The sequence below is a fragment of the Capricornis sumatraensis genome, chromosome 4, assembly GCF_032405125.1.
Source record: "Capricornis sumatraensis isolate serow.1 chromosome 4, serow.2, whole genome shotgun sequence".
Classification (NCBI taxonomy): Eukaryota; Metazoa; Chordata; class Mammalia; order Artiodactyla; family Bovidae; genus Capricornis; species Capricornis sumatraensis.
The window spans coordinates 50,498,665-50,520,282 of NC_091072.1; the positions used below are offsets into that span (position 1 = coordinate 50,498,665).

Consider the following 21,618-nt stretch of genomic DNA (forward strand, 5'->3'; position numbering starts at 1 on the left):
AAAACAGAGGAAAGAAAAATTTAAGACTGAACAGACAATACAAGGGAATGAACATCCAGAAAAAAGATATAATCAATGAAATAAGAACAAGATGCTATAAAAAGAGGAACAGAGAACAAAGGAATGTGTGAAAACTAAAATAATAGAAATTTAGAAACTTAACACAAGAGTTAAAAGATAGTTTCTTCTGCTTTACCCAGAAAGAAGAGCAACGAGACAAAGGCAGAAACTAGAGCAAAAAGCAGCAGTCCAACATGTAACAGAAGTTCCAGAACAGCAGACAGGAAGGAGACATTCAACAGAGGAAGTCAAGAATACCCCCAGAGCTGACAGATGAGAGGGCCCCCCGACTGTGTGCCTGACACAAGAGAGAAACACAAAAACCTAACAATGTAAAAAACTTTGAACTCTTGAACCCTAAGTAGCTTCCATAGATAGATATAAATGTCTGTATTTATTCAAAAGTGTCACATACAAGTGATTAAGAATTATGACAACTTTGAAATTCAACACTAGAAGCATCCTGACAATAGAGCAATGCCTTCAAAATTCTAAAGAAAGCGATTCCCAAATTAGAACGCTATATCCAAACTATCAAGCAGAAGGGCAAAACCGTCATTTTCAGTCATGCCATCTCCGAACAATTCACTTCCCTTGTACTCTTCCAAGGTGCTAAACCAAAAGTACAAAAAAAGAAAACATGGGATATAGCAAACTCCAGAGAGGAGAAAAAGAAACCCCAGAAAGATAAAATAAATCCACAATGACAACTGTGAAGCCAAGGTCAAGCAATCCACACCGTGGCAGTGTGACTCAGGAGACCATCATTTTGAGAGCCATTATCACTGACACCCATACTTCTCCTTTTAATGAAGACAGTGTGCATGGGAGGACTGGCCAGATTCTTAGAAGTACTTGAACGTGCTACCCTTGTAATCAAGTTTCCTGCCCTCCCACCTCCATGCTCTGCTGCCTACAACAGCTGTGGATAATCCCATTATAACCCCTTCATCCTGAAAGGTTGTTTTACCTACTCCTTTGAGTTGGCAGACTACCATGGAATTACAAACAGCAAGAGATAGTGCGGCTCATCCCATTCTCCTTGACCATACTTCCGCAAGACATCCTTCCACACTACAAGCCGGCCAGATGCCGACATCAATAAACCTGTTTCCAGGATGTATGGCCTTGCCCAGTGACTTCTTCAAAATAAGCCTTTGTAAAGACTCAGGAACGCTGAAGGCAGACCATGGCCCAGACAGTCTCTTTTTATTTTCCCACTTTTGACTCCTCAGCTATATTGCAATTTTTCTTTACACAGCTAAGTTTGTGACTGCCATTTAAGAGTTTCAAAAGTAAACACTAATTAAGAATCTGTAGGTGCTGAAACTCTACAGGAAAACACAGAAGCGAACTAGACAAAGCCAGGACAGTACTGACACGTCTGGAGAGAAGAGGAAGCAATTGAGAAGGGTCACACAGGGCTTCTGAGAGTAATGCTGCAATTCTTAAAAACTTGCACAAGTGTCCTCTTGTCCTTTCAACTCTACACATTAGATTTTAAAAACTTATCTTTATGTACGATACTTTACAATGCAAGTAGTAAAATCTTTGAGAAATGGTAAAAAACGAAATCCCCAAATATTTATGACTCATTATTGTGCTCAGCACTTTCCTAAGAACAAACACCGACAAATGGTTTACTATATTTATGACAGTGATTATGTATACTGTATTTTGTCTTGGATACACTGTACCCAACTTTTAAAATAGGTACTAAGCATTAGTCATTACCATACATTTTCATAATACATAATTAGTACTGCTGTTAATTAAATCACACAGTACACAGTGAAGCCAAATCTCTGAAAAAAGAACCAACTTTCTGTCACTTACTTGTCGATGTCTGCCATGTTGTACAAATGCCAAGTATCTATGGAGAGAAATATCAATGTTAAAAAAAGAAAACATACAATTTATTTAAAACCAGTAAAAACATCTGAAACCAAAACTCTTTAAATCAATACCATGCTAAAGCTATTTTACACACACACACACACACACACACACACACACACACCCATTAAAATCAGGGGCAGGGAGGTGAACACTGACACTTGTCAGTGAATTTTCAGAGGATGCTACTTAAATCAAGAAAGTTACTACTTGGCACTCAGAATCTATTGGGCAAGGATTTTTACAGCAGAACTGTTGGCTAAAAGAATCTGAGGTATGCTAGAATCACAGGAAGAGTTCATACCAAGAGTCTTTATTCAAATTCCTTTAACCATGAACGGTCAATTTTGGGGCTGCTTAGTACCTCCCAGTACTCTTGCAGGAGTTCTGATGAATATATATCCATGAAACCATCAAAGTCACGATAACGAATATACCTCTGCCTTGTTAGAATACCTCCCTCCTCCCCTTCCTGCCTCCCATGCCAAGCAAGAGTTGCTCTGTCTTCTGTCACTATAGCTTATATTTTCTGGAATTTTATAGAAATGGCATCATAGAGTATGCATTTTCCCCTTTGGTCTGGCTTCTTCCATCCAGAATGAGATTTACCTATGTTGTAGTACTTACCACATAGTTCATTATTTTTATTGTATAGTGGTATTCCGTTGATAACATACACTCTATTCTATGTTTAAGTTTTCAGCTGTTGATGGACATTTGGGTTTTCTTTTGGGGGAGGGGGTATTACAAATAGAGCGGCTGTAAGCATTTGCCTCTTTGTATGCACAAATGCACTTCCCTGATGGCTCAGATGGTAAAGCATCTGCCTACAATGCGGGAGACCCAGGTTCAATCCCTGGGTCGGGAAGATCTCCTGGAGAAGGAAATGGCACCCCACTCCAGTACTCTTGCCTGGAAAATCCCATGGATGGAGGAGCCTGGTGGACTGCAGTCCACGGGGTTGCAAAGAGTGCGACACGACTGAGCGACTTCACTTTCACTTTCTTTCACGGACAAAATGCTTTACTTCTCTCAAACCCACTCGATTTTTTAACAGTATTAATTTTTATCAAATTCATGTTAAAAGCCAAAATCTGCCACATACTGCACTCATGATCCCCTGGAGATCTTTCTTTTCCCCCTAAGTTTAATAATTCTTGTTATTAAATGTCAGCCCTTTAAACTATTCAATGGCAGCTATAAAGCTCTGGTCCAGATCCACCAAGTAAACATTCCCCATCCCTTCAAATGCACTTCATGCCACATCACCGACTACTACCATGCCTCCAGCTTACCCTGAGTATGTCAGCACTGTCCATAATGTTCTGGGTGATTAGGGCTTCCCTGGCAGCTCAGACGGTAACCAACCCGCCTGCAATGTGGGAGACCTGAGTTTGATCCCTGGGTTGGGAAGATCCCTGGAGGAAAACATGGCAACCCACCTCAGTATTCTTGCCCGGAGACTTCCACAGAGGAGCCTGGCGGGCTACCATCCGCGGGGTCCAAAGAGTGGGACATGACTGAGTGACTAAGCGGTTAGGACTGGCCAGAGCATATCCTACACTCTTTCACACTATAGGATCAGGATTAACTTAGAGAAGACTGCTTTGAGAAAAACGAACCTCAGGACAAAATGTGTTACATTCATCCAGAAAAATAGCTGAGTGCCATTTACTTTTTTAATAAGCTTAGTTTTTTCACAACAGGTTTGCCACCAGGACACAAGTATCGTAAAAACCACCACTAAACCTGAGCAAAAATGGGAAAGAAGACCCAAGTCAACACTGTTGTCACTGGATATGTAGGATCTACAAACGCTGTGGAATTCACCTGGGAACCACTGAAAAGTCCAAAACGGAGGCTGCCAAGATGGGAAAAGGGCTCTTTCAAGTACGCCTGGGTCTAGGACAAACTGAAAGCTGAACACGAGTGATTGTCACCAATGATATCTCCCTGTGTCAATTTAAGGCCAGCAAGCGCTCTGTGAGCTAGCTGACGCCCGGGGACGCAGTCACTAAGTCGTGTCAGACTCTTTCGCGATGCCATGGACTACAGCCCACTGGGCTCCTCTGTTCATGGGATTTTGCTTTTCATGGGATTTCCCAAGCAAGAAGATTGGAGTAGGTGGCCATTTCCTCCAGAGGACCTTTCCAACCCAGGAATCAGACCCACCGCTCCCCCACTGCAAGCAGCTTGTCACTGAGCCACCAAGGAAGCCCCCAGGACACAGAGAGGTCATCAAAACACAACTACAGGCACATTTCGGCGCCTGTGCTGGCGAATCTGAAGCTGGTATTTCCAAGAAAGGGCAGACCCACGAGCAGGCCCTTCTCGCTTCCTCTGTGGGTGTGGAACCTTCGTTACACTGGAGGTAATGAAATGGACTGCACTGTGCCAGCCTACAGCCAGAGATAACTGCTAAGGAAGTCAGCCTCCATTAAAAAAAATTGGCTACAATCCCAACACAGAAGCATCTGTGCCAATTTCTGGTTGTCACGGTGACAACATTGCTGGAACCAAGTGCCACCATGCCTTTCAAGGGATGCCAAGTCACCCATAAAGATGGCAATGCCCATTGAACCACACTGCCTGAAGCTCCAGACTGCACCCTGCCACCAACCTGCCCAACTGATAAGCCCTTGGGTTTGCTCTTCCTGGATGCCTACAAAATTGGTGGTACTGGTACTGGTACTGTCCCTGTGGGTCAAATAGAGCCTGGGGTTCTCAAGCCTGGCAACGTGGTCACCTTTTGAAATGCACCATGATGCTCTGAGTAATGGCCCTCCTGGGGACGATGTGAGCTTCAAGAACATGTCTGTCAAAGATGTTCTTCGTGGCAATGTGGCTGGTGACAGCAAAAATGACCCACCAACGGAAGCAGCTGACTTCACAGCTCAGGTGACGATCTTGAACCATCCAGGCCCAAATCAGTGCTGGACCATCACACAGCTCTAATGCAAGCGTGACGAACTGAAGACCAAGTGTTCTGGAAAAAGCTACAAGGTGGCCCCGAGTTCTTGACATCTGGTGATGCTGCACCACTGATACAATTCCTGGCAAGGCCATGTGTGCTGAGAGTCTCTTGGACTATCTACCTGCCTCCTGGCTGTTTGGCTGCTCCTGACATGAGACAGGCAGCTGCTGGCGGTATCAGCAAAGCAGTGGACAAGAGGCGGCACGGGAACTGGCAAGGCCACCAGGTCTGCCCAGAGAGCTCACGGCTACATGAGTATTACCCCCTATACGTGCCACCTCAGTCTTCATCAGTGGTGTTTGTCTCAATTGGCCATTTAAGCTTTTACAGTAAAAGTCTGGTTAATGGTAACAGCATTGCAAAACCTTCAGAAGAGTGTTTTGTGAACCATTAGTTTTGTGTGTGGCAGTTTCAAGTTATTAACTTTTAAAATCAGTACTTTTTAATGGAAACGACCAAAAATCTCTCACAGAATTTGAGACCCATTAAAAAAGTTTAATGAGAAACAAAAAAAAAAAAAGGCTTACTCCATTAAAACCAGTTTTTAATGTTTGAAAATTTAAAACCTTTATCTTTTAAAAAAGCATTTTACTTATTAATCTGGCTGCACCGGGTCTCAGCCTGGCCGTGCGGACCGCCAGCTGTGGCCCAAGCCCCCAGAGCGCAGGCTTCTGTGCTCCATGGCACGTGGAGTCAGTTCCACAACCAGGGATCGAACCCACATCCCTTGTATTGCAAAGTGGATTCCAAACCACTGGACCACCAGGGAAGTCCCCACACCTTAGTCTTTCACTCACAAGTGATAAGGTCTGATTCCTTCTATCAATATGCTTAATACGCTTTTCACTTTAAAAAACTGAGTTTCTGATTTTAGCAGTCAAGTGCTATCCTTTGGAGCATTATTACTAATCCAACATCCATCCTTTAGACAAGTATAAAGGAAATAATTTTTCCTACTGTAGCCTACTCTTCTTTTAAATATTTTCTATTTACTGTAAATAACCTCTAACAGCACTGATGTATTTCTCTAGTGATGCTGGTTAATTAAGTCAGCATTAACGAAACAGCAAAAAATTACGAATATACTAAATAAAAAATAACAAAAATATTGAATCAAAGAAACACAAGTGGGCTTCAGATCTATCAGGTCAGCAAGGGTTTTCTCTTAATGCAGGGAAAATTATGGTGAATATGCATTCTTAAATATGGCTACTGTTTATATAAACTATTTTCTTTCCTTTAATTATTTATTTTTGGCTGTGCTGGGTCTTCCCTGCTGCACACAGGCTTTCTCTAGCTGTGGTGAGTGGGGGCTATTCTCTTATTGCGGCTCTAGCAGTTGTGGCAGGTGGGTTGAGTTGATCCAGGCATGTGGAATTCTTCTGGACCAGGGAGCAAACCCATGTCCCCTGAATTAGCAGGCAGATTCTTAACCACTGCGTCACCAAGGAATTCCATAAACTGTTATCTTTCTGGAGAGCAATCTGGCTATGGGAATAACAAACACCGTAAACATGTCCATCTCCAGACGTGGTTATTCAATTTGTGAGAACCTACCCTGAAAAAAAGAGAAGTAAAGGATCTAAGTGCCTGTACACGTCACGTTCGTCTAATAGGTTCGTCTAAAATCCAAGTCCTACATATTCTTTGACTCTCAGCTCAAAGTTTTACTTCTTCAAGACAAAACAGACTGGCATTGACTACTTCAGAGATGCCTTCTCCAATCTGTACATCTTGGCTAAGTAAGATTTCTTGGTTGGACACACTCTTATAAAGTCCCATTTCTTTCCATCATAAGATATCTCCAGTTTGTAATTATAGATTATTGTGATTATTTGACTAAGGTCTGTCTTCCACCAGTGACAAGACCATAAACATTCATAATTACAGGGATTATATCTGCTTTTTCTAACCACTGCATTGTATCCTTCAGAGTACTATACGAAGTATATATATATATATAGACACATATACGGCAGCTACAATTACTCAGCAAAATTAAACTACTACTGCATACAATGGAATGCTTTGCAATTAAAAAAACCACCACCACAGAAGAAAAAGCGACTTCCCTGGTGGCTCAGTGGTGAGGAGTCTACCTGCCAACTCAGGAGACAGGTTCGATCCCTGATCTGGGAAGACCCCACAAGCTGCAGCTACTGAAGCCTGCACACCATAGGGCCCTTGCTCTGCAGCCAAAGCCACGACACTGAGAAGCCCACACAAGGAAGGCCTGCAGAGCAAGCAGAGCCGAAAATAAAATGCAAAGGTGCAGATCTGAGTTGATATGGAAAGAGCAACAAAGCGGGAGTAAAGAACGTATGGCAAAACCCACCTGAGTATATACGAATATCCATTCTCATACACGTACTTTCTTATGAATACAACATTTCTAAAAAATACACCAGAAACCTAACAGCAGTTGTCTATGAGAGAGAAAAGACTGGAAGTGAATGAGAGCTTACATTTCATACTGCATTATTAGGTTTTCCTAACCAGATACTATTTAATAGTTTAGAATTTGCTCCCTTGAATATATAATATACTAAATCCAGCAATTATCAAAAAGTATGAAACAAAACAGAAACACCCAAAACTTCTGAATTCAAAATTCTGTAACATTCTAACACGTTCACGGAAGACGGGCTACACTATTTCCCTCAGAGTCCACGTTGCTGCCATTACATTTAGAGTTCGAACTCTTATCGTTTTGATGCATTATTACAGAGATTCACGATAGAACAGGAGGGCAAGTCATTTCCTCAGAGATGCCTTCTCCAATCTGGGCGTTCCGGCTCCAGTGATACATCTCTTGGTCATACATACTTCTGTTTTTTAAAGTCCACTTCTCTGATGGCTCACTGGTAAAGAATCTGCCTGCAATGCAGACACACGAGTTCAATCCCGGGGCTGGAGGATCTCCTGGAGATCGCAATCCACTCCAGAATTCTTGCCTGGAGAAGCCCACGGACAGAGAAGCCTGGCTGTAGACTGCCACAGGGCTGCAAAGAGCCAGACACAACCGAGCACACACACACACACACAATGCCTAATTCTGCAGTCAGACCATTTGGGTTAACACCAGCTTTGTGGGAATTTAGCTCAGGCAAACAACTTCTGGCCTTATTTCATCTTCAAAACAGGAGAAAATGGTTCCTTCATTAGTTTCTCTTATTAAGAAGCAAATTCATGTAAAAGATCCAACACTCAACAGAGTTTCTTTCAATCTGTCCATTTTGAACTATCCTTCGCAAAACAATTAGCTGGCATGATAGCTAAAATCAGATTCTTTCAGTTCTGATAAATGTACAGACTGACCAGTAAATGCACTTTGGTAAGACATTAACATTAGGGGAAATTCAGTTCAGTTCAGTTGCTCAGTCATGTCCGACTCTTTGAGACCCCGTGAATCGCAGCACGTCAGGCCTCCCTGTCCATCATCATCTCCTGGAGCTCACTCAAACTCACATCCATCGAGTCCGTGATGCCATCCAGCCATCTCATCCTCTGTTGTCCCCTTCCCCTCCTGCCCCCAATCCCTCCCAGCATCAGTCTTTTCCAGTGAGTCAACTCTTCACATGAGGTGGCCAAAGTACTGGAGTTTCAGCTTTAGCATCATTCCTTCCAAAGAACACCCAGGGCTGATCTCCTTTAGGATGGACTGATTGGATCTCCTTGCAGTCCAAGGGACTCTCAAGAGTCTTCTCCAACACCACAGTTCAAAAGCATCAATTCTTCAGCACTCAGCTTTCTTCACAGTCCAACTCTCACATCCATACATGACCACTAGAAAAACGATAGCCTTGACTAGACGGACCTTTGTTGGCAAAGTCATGTCTCTGCTTTTTAATATGCTATCTAGGTTGGTCATAACTTTTCTTCCAAGGAGGAAGCATCTTTTAATTTCATGGCTGCAGTCACCACCTGCAGTGATTTTGGAGCCCCAGAAAATAAAGTCTGACACTGTTTCTACTGTTTCTCCATCTATTTCCCATGAAGTGATGGGACCGGATGCCATGATCTTCGTTTTCTGACTGTTGAGCTTTAAGCCAACTTTTTCACTCTCCTCTTTCATCAAGAGGCTTTTTAGTTCCTCTTCACTTTCTGCCATAAGGGTGGTGTCATCTGCATATCTGAGGTGATTGATATTTCTCCCAGCAACCTTGATTCCAGCTTGTGCTTTTCCCAGCCCAGCGTTTCTCATGATGTACTCTGCATAGAAGTTAAATAAGCAGGGTGACAATATACAGCCTTGATGTACTCCTTTTCCTATTTGGAACCAGTCTGTTGTTCCATGTCCAGTTCTAACTGTTGCTTCCTGATCTGCATACAGGTTTCTCAAGAGGCAGGGCAGGTGGTCTGGAGTTCCCATCTCTTTCAAAATTTTCCACAGTTTATTGTGACCCACACAGTCAAAGGCTTTGGCATAGTCAAGAAAGCAGAAATCAATGTTTCTCTGGAACTCTCCTGCTTTTTCGATGATCCAGCAGATGTTGGCGATTTGATCTCTGGTTCTTCTGCCTTTTCTAAAACCAGCTTGAACATCTGGAAGTTCACGGTTCACGTATTGCTGAAGCATGGGTTGGAGAATTTTGAGCATTACTTTACTCGCGTGTGAGATGAGTGCAATTGTGCAGCACTTTGAGCATTCTTTGGGTAAAGGGCAAATGGGAACTTTGAGCTATCTCTACAAGTTTCCCATAAATCTAAAAAACTAAAAATAAGGGACCAATTCCCATATGCAGATTCAAAACTAACATGTCTGAGAGAGTAAATGCAAAAAAAAAAAAAAAATCTAAATAAGAAACCCAGCTTCTGAGACAGGTGGTCTCAGGCAATCAGATTACATCAAAAACCACAAGTTTAGTTTAATATCTACAGATTTTTTTTTAACTGCAAGTCAAAACTTTAAGTAAAATCAGTGCCAATTTTTACTTACCAGACATGAATTTGCTTTCTAAGAGATCTGAAGACTTTCCATTCCTGGAAGTGACAAGCTAGATTATGCAGACCAACTCTACTAATGAAAACTAACTAAAAGTACAGAATCAAATATTTGTTTTAAAAAGTAACATAATAAGAAATTACTAACCCCAAACTGAAGGCAAAACAAGGAGGAAACAAGGGATAAGTAAAAGGAATCCTGCCAACCTCAGACGTGAATAGTCTGTGGAAACCAAAAACCCTGGACTTACCAGGGTAGGGAATCTTTACAGCAACCTTCCCAAATTAAGCAGAAACCTTAAAGTGCTATGTTCTCAGAGATAATAAACGAGTTTTCCAGGACAAAACCCCAATCCACCTCATCAGCCTCCTGCCCCGAACTTCGAGCTGTGAGCTTAGAGCCATCATCAGCACTCCCTGGCACCTGCATAACCAGATGTAAGTGAGAGCACCACGCTAGAGCTCACATAGTTCATGAAGTCATCTGCAAGAACAGGAGCGACAGAAAGCAACAGAAGCCAATCCTATGGAAGAGTTCAATACTGTCTAAAAGACCACATACACAGAAAAAACAACCATGCCTTTTAAGTATGTGTCTGCAACAGTATCTATAAGAAACTCATTTACTAAAGATGAAGAGAGCAAATCTGGCAAAGAACTAAACAATTTCCAGAAATAAAAATAACAGAAATCAAACGAAATGGGCAGGTTTAACAGTAAACCAGACACAGCTGGAGAGAGAATTAAGTGGTTTGAAAGTGAGCTTAGTAGAAATCTTCCCAAGTATGGCAGGGACTAGAGAATAAAAAATATGGAAAAGACATTTTAGGATACAATAAAAGGCTAACAAAGATTTAATAGACGTTCTAGGAGTAGAGGAGAGAATGGACAGAATATTTGAAGAAACAAATAGCCAAGTTATTTTCCAGAACTAATGGAAGACAAGTCCTTCAAACCCCAGTTAGCAAAATAAAAAACCCACACTTAGATACTTGAGTGAAAATACAAGACAGAAGTCACCTCAAAAGCATTCAGAAAAAAGACTCAGATTAACATCAAACGCATTAAGACTGACAGCTGTTTTCTCTTCAACAGAGACCAAAAGATGACAGAACGGTCTGCGTGCTCAATGTGCTGAAAGTAGCTAACGGTCTTAGACTAACACACCCAACTGGAACATCCTTTGAGAAGGTCAAACAGGTACTTTCAGGCTAAAATATCTCCAGCACTCTCATTAATAAATTCTGTAAGTATATTCTTCAGGCAAAAGGCAAATGATCCCAAAGAGAAGGTCTAAAGACATAAGATGAAATGAGAGGCAATAAGGATATTAGCATACTATCAAAATAAAGTATTTTGAAGGAAAGATTACCACTGTGTAATGTGTCAAATTTAAACTACCATAATATTAAGTCAGCAGTGAGAGTAAGTAGGGAGGAAATGGATTACTCTACTGTTCTTAAATAAACACGTAATTTCTAGGGTGACCCCAAAAGTCCAGAAACAGATCACTCTTGTGATCCCATAGACTGGAGCCCACCAGGATCCTGTCCATGGGATTTTCCAGGCAAGAATACTGGAGTGGGTTTCCGACTCAGGGACTGAACCTGAAACTTCTGCACTACAGGCAGATTCTTTACCACTGAGCCACTGGGGAAGCTATATTTATTTTTACATCAATCTAAAACAGGTTGGACAAATAAAAAGCACACACACACAAATTAAAATTAAACCTAATCATAGTGATTACATAAACCAACTAAAGGCTTCCTTTTACAACTATCAGATTGAAGAAAATTCAACTGCATCCCACTTATAGTAAAATACAATCCTTAACCAAAAGCTGGTATCATTGTACTAACATTGGAAAAAAAACAGATTTAAAGGAGAAACATTCCTAAGGATTAACATTTACAATAAAAGGTTCAACCCAGTACTGTGTTACAGATCTCAATGTAAAGACAGGGTTCTTAACAAGACTGAAGGCAAATCTTTACCAGAAAACCTGAACATGAAGAAAGTCTTCCAATGGAGAAAGAGGTGGAAATGAGTGATTCAATCAGATCATTAGCTGATTATTTTGTGGTTGTGTAAAAGCTAGACATCCAGAAATCAAATGACCTACCATTCCAGTATACTTGATTCTGTTCTTACTTCCAACGAGCAGGAAAGAAAAGTAACATTTACAGAGCTTACTCTCTAAGACTTACAGGCTTTCCTCTTATTTGCAGATAAAATAGTAAGCAACTTGCTCAGCAACACAAAAATGAAAAAACTAGAAATTAAACAGTACTCTTGCCTGGAAAATGCCATGGATGGAGAAGCCTGGTAGGCTGCAGTCCATGGGGTTGCTGAGGGTCAGACACGACTGAGCAACTTCACTTTTGACTTTTCACTTTCGCGCACTGGAGAAGGAAATGGCAACCCACTCCAGTGTTCTTGCCTGGAGAATCCCAGGAACGGGACAGCCTGGTGGGCTGCCATCTAGGGGGTCGCACAGAGTCGGACACGACTGAAGTGACTTAGCAGCAGGAATTAAAACCTGACTTCCAATACCCATGCCAATTCCACTATTCCAAAAGCCAAACCTATCACCTACTACACAGATTATATAACCTACAGTTATATAATGCAGAAAATAGCTGCTTCACAGTGAAATAGCCAACCATTAAAAACTACACGTTTGGGGTATTCTCTGGCAATCCAACAGTTAAAACGCTGTACTTTCACTGTGAGGGACTGGGTTCCACCTCTGGTTGAGAAACGAAGATCCCACAAGCCATGCAGCATAATCAACAATTTAAAGTAAAGTTTTAAAGGGTAACAAAAAGAAAACTATAACAAGTGTTAGTTGTTCAGCTGTGTCCAACTCTTTGCGACCCCGTGGACTGTAGCGTGCTTCTGTCCATGGAATTCTCCAGTCAAAAGTACTGGAATGGGTAGCCTTTCCCTTCTCCAGGGGATCTCCCCAACCCAGGGATCAAACCCAGGTCTCCTGCATTGCAGGCAGATTCTTTACTGTCTGAGCCATCAGGGAAGCCCACAGTGGTAACCCATCTACCTTGCCAACGCAGGAGACAAGAGAGTTGGGTTCAGTCCCTGGGTGGGGAAGATCCCTTGGAGGAGAAAATGGCAATCCACTTCAGTATTCCTGCTTGGAAAACTCCAGAGAGAAACCTACTGCGATACTGAGTGCGCAAGGACACACACACGTTTTAAAGCAAAAAGGTTCAAAGGAACCAATAAAACCCCAAAAGGAACTTCCCTTTACCTGAGACCTATCTCAAGCTGAATGCATTTTAAACAAACCTGTATTTTGGACACTGCTGTTCTACCAACAATTTCGGTGGGCCAGGGGCTCAGAACTTGATTCCAACACAACCTTGTAGTAGCAGTACATCTCATTCTTTATGCTCACTTTTTCACTTCAGAGATACCAAGTCAATCTAGAACTGGCTTCTATACAGGTCCCAAGCCAAATACACTCTTATTTCTATCTTCTGTTCAAGTAATCGCATTATCTATAGTACCATCTGACCAAACAGCAGAGAAACATAAACAGACTGATAATCTGGTGAAAATGCAATCAGCATTAACAAAACTACAAGGTATTCACATATTAGACATATATTGGAAGAAATCTTCATGACTGTAAGTGCTTTACCTATCCTTTGAAGCCCAGTGGAACCCAAGCCAAGAGTGCTTTTAAATTCTAAGCAGATATATACTGTATAGTGAAGTGAAAGTCGCTCAGTTCTGCAACCGCATGAACTGTATAGTCCATGGTATTCTCCAGGCCAGAATACTGGAGTGGGTAGCCTTTCCCTTCTCCAGGGGATCTTCCCAAACCCTGGGATCGAACCCAGGTCTCCCACATTGCAGGCGGATTCTTTACCAGCTGAGCCACAAAGGAAGCCCAAGAATACTGGAGCAGGTAGCCTATCCCTTTCTCCAGGGGATCTTCCCGACCCAGGAATCGAACCGAGGTCTCCTGCATTGCAGGCGGATTCTTTACCAACTGAGCTATGGGAGAAGCTCTATATACTGTATAGTACAATTAAGTCAAGGGAACCTCCCTTAAACCAACATAAAATCCTTATTATAAACCATCATTTCTCAGTTATGTAACTTTGGATAATAAGTTCTTTAACTGCTCTGTACCTCAGTTTCCTCATTTAAATGTTGATACTATTTATCTCTAGGAGCACTGAGTTATATATATGTAGAATAATTTTAAAACATCGCCTGAATAATCATGCAAGAAACCCTATTATTTTATGCTTGTATTCATTCGTCTATACCCTCCGTACCTGAGACAGTATTTTCAAAGTAATTAATAAACTCTTCAACATTATGACCCCTTTTCCAATAAAAATCAAAATGTATAAAACTTCTGAACAAGTAAAAATATATCAAACTATGTAGCAGTAGAAAGCAGAGTTGGTAACCAGAACTAACTTTGGGTTGAGACGACCTGGCAAGTCCAGCAATGTGATCTACTGATGTGCAGTTGAAGTACTAAGTAACTTACAAGGATGAGTAAAAACAGCAGTGCTCAAGCTCTAATCCCTACTCTGCCCAACTTATTCAGATGGAATTAGTACGAAATGGGACTTAATATTAGCGTAATTTTAACAAATTCCTTCACGTAAAGAGGTTATAGATACTCCTCCATCTCCCACTTTCCAGCTCTCTTTTTCTTCAGAACACTCATTACCACTCAACAATTTATATCAAATAACCAATTTGCCTGTTTGGCTCATGATATAAGATATATGTCCAAATAGGAGCCAAAATATTTACTCAAAGAATCAACTAAGAACATAAGCAATTACAGATTTGATTAGACTTGAGGGTATGAACGGATTGACCATTATTTCCTAAATTGACCAGGATTCATTGCCTCTTTCATTAGTATTTCAAATTATCAAGCAGAAAACAAAGTAAGAAAAGCAATGTTTAATTTTCACATCTTCATACCTTGAAGTCAAACAGATTCTACCTTTTTTAGCCACTTTTCCTACAAAAGGATAAGTACTGAATACATTTGGTAGAGTTCAGAATCAGTCATCTCAAGGCAATATGGGCAAGTTGAGCAAGTAAGGAAACAGGCAATAACACTGTGGATTAAGTTAGCTCTGGTACACGTGTGGGTTTCGTTTTGTTCTTTTAATCTTTAGATGACAAAGACAATCTGTCACATTTAATATCAGCTTAACAATTTTCCCTGTCAATAGGTCCAATATCAAAAACAGGTACCTTACAACAGATAAAACTTACAAAAATTTTCAGACTAGTATGAAAGGACCAATCTTCTTAAAAAGTAAAAGGCCCATTTTAGATCTGGGCCGCTAACCCGAACTCAGACAACTTTGAAATAAGCCCGAGACATCAGTCCCAGAAGGTCACTGTAAACCTCATTTATCTCCTGTCAGCTTTAAATAAGTTATTCTAAATATAAGGCTTTTCCTTTATCCAATCAAAGGTGTATTACTTCCTAAGGAAAATAAGTATACAAGTAGTTATGACAACTAACAACAAAACAGGACCTAAAACACTAATTTGAAAAAGTATTTTTGATGCCACCTACTTTCAAAAATGGCAAATTTCGTTTTCCAGCTCAGCTCTCCTGAAATCAGATAAGCAGTGTAAGTTGTGAGCTTTTAAAATGCAGTCCTTACAAAACCCACAATCAAACAGAGAATAAAACTGGGGCTCCTTGAGGACATCACGTGCCCGGCTCTTTCTTCCTCCAAACACCCAGCCCTCCCCTACAGGCCTTCATTCCCCGCCTCCTTTCCCGGCCTCTTTTTTTTTTTTTTGAGGGCAAAGCATGAAGCACTGATGAGGCAGCAGGTTACAAACCTGGCTCAGTACGTTTACTTGTGCGTCTCATTTCACCCCATACCGCCTCCACCATAACGTTAAAAACCCAACAGCTATCTTACAGTGGGAACGTGAATACAGGAACCAGTAAGAAAACAACAGAAGCCCTCGACGAATTAAAAAGACACTGCAGGCCAAATCCTTTACTTCCACTGTTCAGGAGTCGACTAATTACGATCAACGCTTCCCAAATAAAAACCCTGATCAAGATACCCATCCTAATTCTAATTTGTACTTGAGAGGACACAAAAGAATCTCTTGTTAATAACAGCTAACCTAAATGCTTTACACGCGATAATTCTTAAAAATCCTAGCAGTGAAAGCCCCGCTCCTTCATCCAAGTAACATTCACGCTTTCTTGTGGTACCTAAAAAGATTAAGATCAAAGAGAAGCAGGGAAGAGTTGCAAACCCGAGAGCTGGACTGACTGGCTCCCTGCCTCACCCTCGCATCCCACCACCTCCTCAACTTTTAGTGGAGGGCTACCAGAAGGGGGTCTGCACCCGCGCCTGGGCCCCGGCCACGTGCAGAGGGAAGCCGCGGGGGTTTCCCCTCCCGGCCGGGTCACCACCTCCCGGGGGCGGGCAGCCCGGAGCCTCGCCGCCTCCCCGCCCCGGAGCCTGGTCCCCGCGCAGCCCCTCCCTCCCGTCGGAATTCGCAGCCTCCGCGGCTCCTTCCCTCCCCCCGCGGCCTCCCCTCCAGGGAGTGGGCGTCGCGGCGACGGTGGGCTCCAGACCCTGGCTCGGGCTGCGCCCCGGGCGCCTCCCGGCTCCCAGCGGGGAGGCCGCCTCCCCGCTCCGGGCGCCAGGGCTTCGCCGGGGCCGCGCCCTCGTGGGCGCGTAGAGGCCGGCGGGGCTCACAGGGCCCCGGGGCGGACCCTCCCGGGCCGCGCCGACGCTCCCCCGCCCCACGCGCCTCCCAGTCGGCTCTCCCGGGAAGCGTCGGCCGAGCCGCAGGCCCTCTCCGCCGGCGGGGTCGCGGCTCCCACAGCGGCTCGGGCTCCGGCCTCCACGGACGGCCCCGGAGGCCCCGCTCGCCGTCCCCAGCCCCCTCACCCCTCCGCTCACGCGGGCCGCCCGGGGCCTCCACGTCCCTCCCTTCCCCGTCGGGCCCCAGCCCGTTACCGGTGGCGAGCGCGGGGAGCCAAGCGGCCCGAGCTGCGCAGGCAGTGACTCAGGGCGGCGGCGGGAGGAGCAGGAGGCGGCGCCGCGAGCAGATGGCGCTAAAAAAGACCCGAGAGCCCGCCGCTCGCGCTCATATACAATCAGCGTCAGCACGCAGGGCCCGCTCCGCCGCCCGCCCCCCGGCCTCCCCGTCTCCTAGCGACGCGGCTGGGAGGCGGGGCCAGGACCGGTCGCCTAGCAACGGAACCTTCCTCCTTTCCCCCGGCGACCTCCAAACTCGCAGCGCCAGACTTGGGTTCCCGCCTCCGCCCCCTACGACGCCTCCAGCCATCTCTTTTCTACGCTCTTAGCAAGAAAGGAACTCGCCGCCCCTTCCGTTCCGGGGTACAGCCCAGACCCCAGCCTCGCTCACGGCCCACCTCGGCCCCCGCCTCCCCCAACTTCCCACCCCGGCCTGGTACCGGGAAGGATGAGGGCGGGAGGCCAACCTCCGGGTCCTGCCTTGCCGCATCCGGACAGCGAGCGCTCCTTAGTTCCCTACCGTGTCGGGGCCTAATTCCTACAAAGTCTCCGATCCCGGGTAACCGTTTCCTCTCCCCGCCCATTTTTCCCCGTAAGAACAACAGTTCTTTCCTCCTAACCGCCTCGGCGGCGTCTTTTGCCGGTTTTGCTTTTCCGAACTCAGTGGGTCACCGTGGCTTCCGGGGATGCTCTTCATTCCAACTTCTCCATCTTTTTACCTGACTTGCGATCCCTCATTTCTGCTTTCGTATGTTTGATGGATGAAAATGGCATGTTCGTGTACGGTCTGGACGCTTTATAATGAGGACAGCGTTGTTTCCTCATTTTGAAAAAGTAAATCCAACCTCATGGCTATTTTCAGTTGAAGCTGGATTGACTAATACTAACTCTTTACAGTGGTTCTTAAAGTGTGGTCGGAGGGTTCCAGTACTCTTTCAAGGGGGAAGTCAAAAGTATTTCCATAATAATTCTAAAATGTTATTTGCTTTGACACTCATTCTGTCATAATTATACAGTGGAATTTTCCAGAGGCTACATGACATGTGATATGGAAACACTGAAAACAGAAGCAAATATTAGAATCTCAGTCATCTGCTGTTCAACTAGACATTAAAGAGATTTGCAAAAACATAAAACCACTCTGCTCAATTTTTTTATTTTAGAAAGTAGTTACTTTTCATATAAAAGATTGTTAACATTTAATCAGTTGTTTAAAATGAAAGAATAATAATTTCAAATATGATATAGTTATCGTTAATGCACATAAAACATCTCTGAACTCCTAAATTTTTAAGACTATAAAGAGGTCATTGAGATTAAAAACTTTAACAACTCTTCTCTGTTGTAGTTCTTGAAACTTCAAACTACTTAGAGTCATCTATTGTAACTAACCCAGTTCCACTTTAGAGGATACAGGTTTTTTCCTCAGTGCTCCCAGCCTCACTGAAACTAGTTGCCTTTCCCACTCTATGCTACAGATGCCTCAGTTTATCCATTCATTTTGGTTCTTCACATGTGATTCTTTTGGTTTCTCAACCATTTGTCTTCATTGACGTTCTACTCGACAGTCATGTAAAACTCACAAGGATTATAATAACATCAGTAATGACTCCTCAAGAATTTACAATATACAAGATAGGTAGACCAGTGCCCAGTATGTCAGTACCCTTGGCACTGATTTCTATGGCAGCCTCAAGAGCAATGCAGTCCGAAGTGAAATTCATTCAGTCGTGTCCCACTCTGTGATCCCATGAGTCCTGGAGTTGGTAGCGATTCCCTTCTCCAGGGAATCTTCCCAACCCAGTGATCGAACCCAGGTCTCCCATATCCCGCATTGCAGGCAGATTCTTTACTGTCTGAGCCCCGAGGGAAGCCCCAATGCAGTCTAATCAAAGCTAAATAACTTGTACCTCCTTTCTGTAACCTTTTGTGGTTTGACCATCTGAGATCAAATTGAAATTAGCCTTTGTGATGGCTTCTAACCCACTCTTGGGAACCCCACCAATTTCAGCCACTGATCTAAGGCTCCTAATTTCTGATTCTTCAACTCCCACCCTCTATTCAAAGGGTTATCATTACCAGTTTATATTCTCTCTCCCTTTTCCTCAGCTCCTTCCTCCAGTTTCCTCCTCCCTTTTCTTTCATTTATCCTAGCCAATCTAAGAAATGAAACGCAAATAGATTGCTAAAGTGATCTTTTGAACCACAGTTTGTAAATCTAAACCTCTACCATTTAAGCCCAGAGGAGGACAATCACTTAGGCAGTCATTCAGCAAATGTTTGTCAGGAACAACTTGAGACACTGGGAATATAGCATTGAGCAAGAAAGACACGATTCTTAATTTTATTGACCTCGTGTTCTGGTGAGATAGGGCAAGTGGTAGACAAGTAATGAAATAATGTTACGTATTAGTAAGTGAAAGAGCTGTGGAGAAAATAAAAAGACATAAAAGGGTAGAAGGTGACTGATCTGAGCATCAGTTCAGTTCAGTCTCTCGGTCCTATCCCACTCTTTGCAATCTGATAAACCACTGAGGTTTTCACGTGGCTTCGACTCCGTTAGGCCCCGGAATCACACAATGGAGTTAACTCATGTAATTTATTTACAATAAATGGTGGGTCTGGTCACTGATTTTGGATCATGCAAAACTTTTTATTAGAGTTTCTTTTTTCTTCATTCCCCATTATTTTCATTTGATGGATGCTTACAGCATTGTAGCCCAGTGGGTTGGAAGTGTGCCTTTGAAGTCACATAGCCCATTTTATCCCTATTTTATTGTAAAATGTTAAACAGCATGTAAGGTGCTTAACCTGGCACCTGATAGATAGAAAACATTCCATAAAAGTTAAACATTATGAACTTCTTACTGAGGTTTTGTTTTATTTAAAGGTTGAAGGAACTATACTAAAGTCTAATCATATTTGACTCAATTTTATTGGTAAATATTTTATCAAAGCCATCTTGTCACAAATTTGAAAACATATTTTCCTGAGCTGAAATAGTCCACACTAGAAAAGTACTATATTCCACATTTCTAAATATTGGATATAAACACTGTAGAGCTCAACCAGACACATCAGTGACAGAGATGCTATCTTGAATGTGCTTGTGTCTAGAACTGTCCCTAAGTCATAGGACAGTACACAGGTTTGAAAGACAGGCTTAGCTTCATCCTAACACTGTGACCTCACAAAAGTACTTACACATACTGACCCTTAGGCTTCCCCATCTGAAAAGTATATGAATAATTCTAATAAAATTTGTCACTTTGACAGCATCAAATAGAAACTATATGTAAGCCCCCACCCCAGAGCAATGATTGCATTTAAGCACGCAATGTTTATTTTCTCTCCTCGCAATCAATATGTAAAATATGTAATGGCACCAATCATAATTATCATCTAAAAACTGCACATTTTAGTACCTTATCTTAAGTTTGAACCTGGTTGGTTTCCTTTTTTTCCAAATTATTATATAACTGCAACATAAAATCAACCAAAATTTCAGTGAGCAAATTGTGGGAAAGTTGCCTTAAATCTCCCCTCTACATCCAAAAGAGGATTAATAGGTTTTTGCAGGGGAAGGTGGTTGAAAATATCTTTATTTTGCTTTTTTTTTTTGGCTGCACCAGGTGACATATGGATTTTTAGCTCCCCAACCAGGGATCAAAGCCAGGCCCCCGCATTGGAAGCTCAGAGTCTCAACCATTGAAGTAGCTGTAGATTAACTCACAATTGTATAAAATAATCTGTGTAAACTTTACCCAGTTTACCACAATGGTAACAACAATCCACAATCTTATTCAGGTTTCCCCAGTTTTACTTCAACCCACTTGTGTGTATTTAGTTGTACACAATGTTGTTATTTGTAAGTTTCTGTATCGCATCAGGCAAGATAAAGAACAATTCCTTCACCGCAAGGATACCTTATGTTGCTCTTCGATTCTTTTTTCTTTTCTTCTTCTTTAACTCACATGCTAAATAAAGTTCTACTTTCCCAGATTTTACTTTTTCCCTTGTTTCTCACAAATAGACAACTTAGTGAGAAAACAGGCCACGTCTGTGTTCAACATTTCTTACCTGAACTATATGCGATAGACTTGCAATTGGTCTCCTTATTACCAGTCTCATCCCCCTCTGGCCTAAATGCCACAGTTATGGTTCTAAAATACAAATCTAATAAAGTCAACTTTTTAATAAAATCTTTAATGGCTCTTTGATGTCTACATGACAAAATAAGCCCCGCAAAGCCCATCCCAATCAGAATCATCCTATTTTTCTAGCCATGTGTCCCACTAGCTACCTTCATGAACCTCACATTTTATGATTTTGAACTACGCAGTAGACCCTCAACATGAGGAGTGTTTCTACGCCTTCTGCTCTCCCCTTCTATTAATTCTTCAATATCTAGTTCAAATCTTTATCTCCTGTGGGGAATCCTTGCTGACTCACCAAGGCCAATCTGGCTGCACTCACTTGTCTATTTTCAGACAACTCTTTCCTCTCTGTCTGTCTGTATGTTCCCATGTTTCCTTCTCCCCAACACACACCACAGCAGAGCAGGCCAGGTCTCTGTGTATACACTTGGCTTGAACAATGACTACTACAGGCAAAGATTTTCAGTAAATATTTTAGGGGGAGATTAAATGAAAGAAGCAAGGAGGAAAGAAAGAGAGGGAGGGAGAAAGGAAAGAAATGTCATTGAAAACAAAA

At 42.7% G+C, this 21,618-nt stretch overlaps 1 protein-coding gene and 1 pseudogene across 4 annotated transcripts in view; one reads left to right on the forward strand and one right to left on the reverse strand.

The window, feature by feature from the left end:
- Window positions 1-17,005, reverse strand: part of NAP1L1 (nucleosome assembly protein 1 like 1) — a 37,809-nt gene extending 20,804 nt beyond the window's left edge. For all 4 annotated transcript variants that reach the window (XM_068971998.1, XM_068972000.1, XM_068971997.1 and 1 more), the window contains exons 1-2: window positions 16,885-17,005; window positions 1,897-1,933 (exon numbers count right to left, since the gene is read on the reverse strand). In XM_068971998.1, coding sequence (XP_068828099.1) covers window positions 1,897-1,913 — 17 coding nt within the window. In that variant the 5' untranslated portion in view covers window positions 1,914-1,933; window positions 16,885-17,005. The remainder of the gene's footprint in view (window positions 1-1,896; window positions 1,934-16,884) is intronic.
- On the forward strand, window positions 3,716-5,250 carry LOC138078568 (elongation factor 1-alpha 1 pseudogene; annotated as a pseudogene).
- Window positions 17,006-21,618: the final 4,613 nt, after the last annotated feature.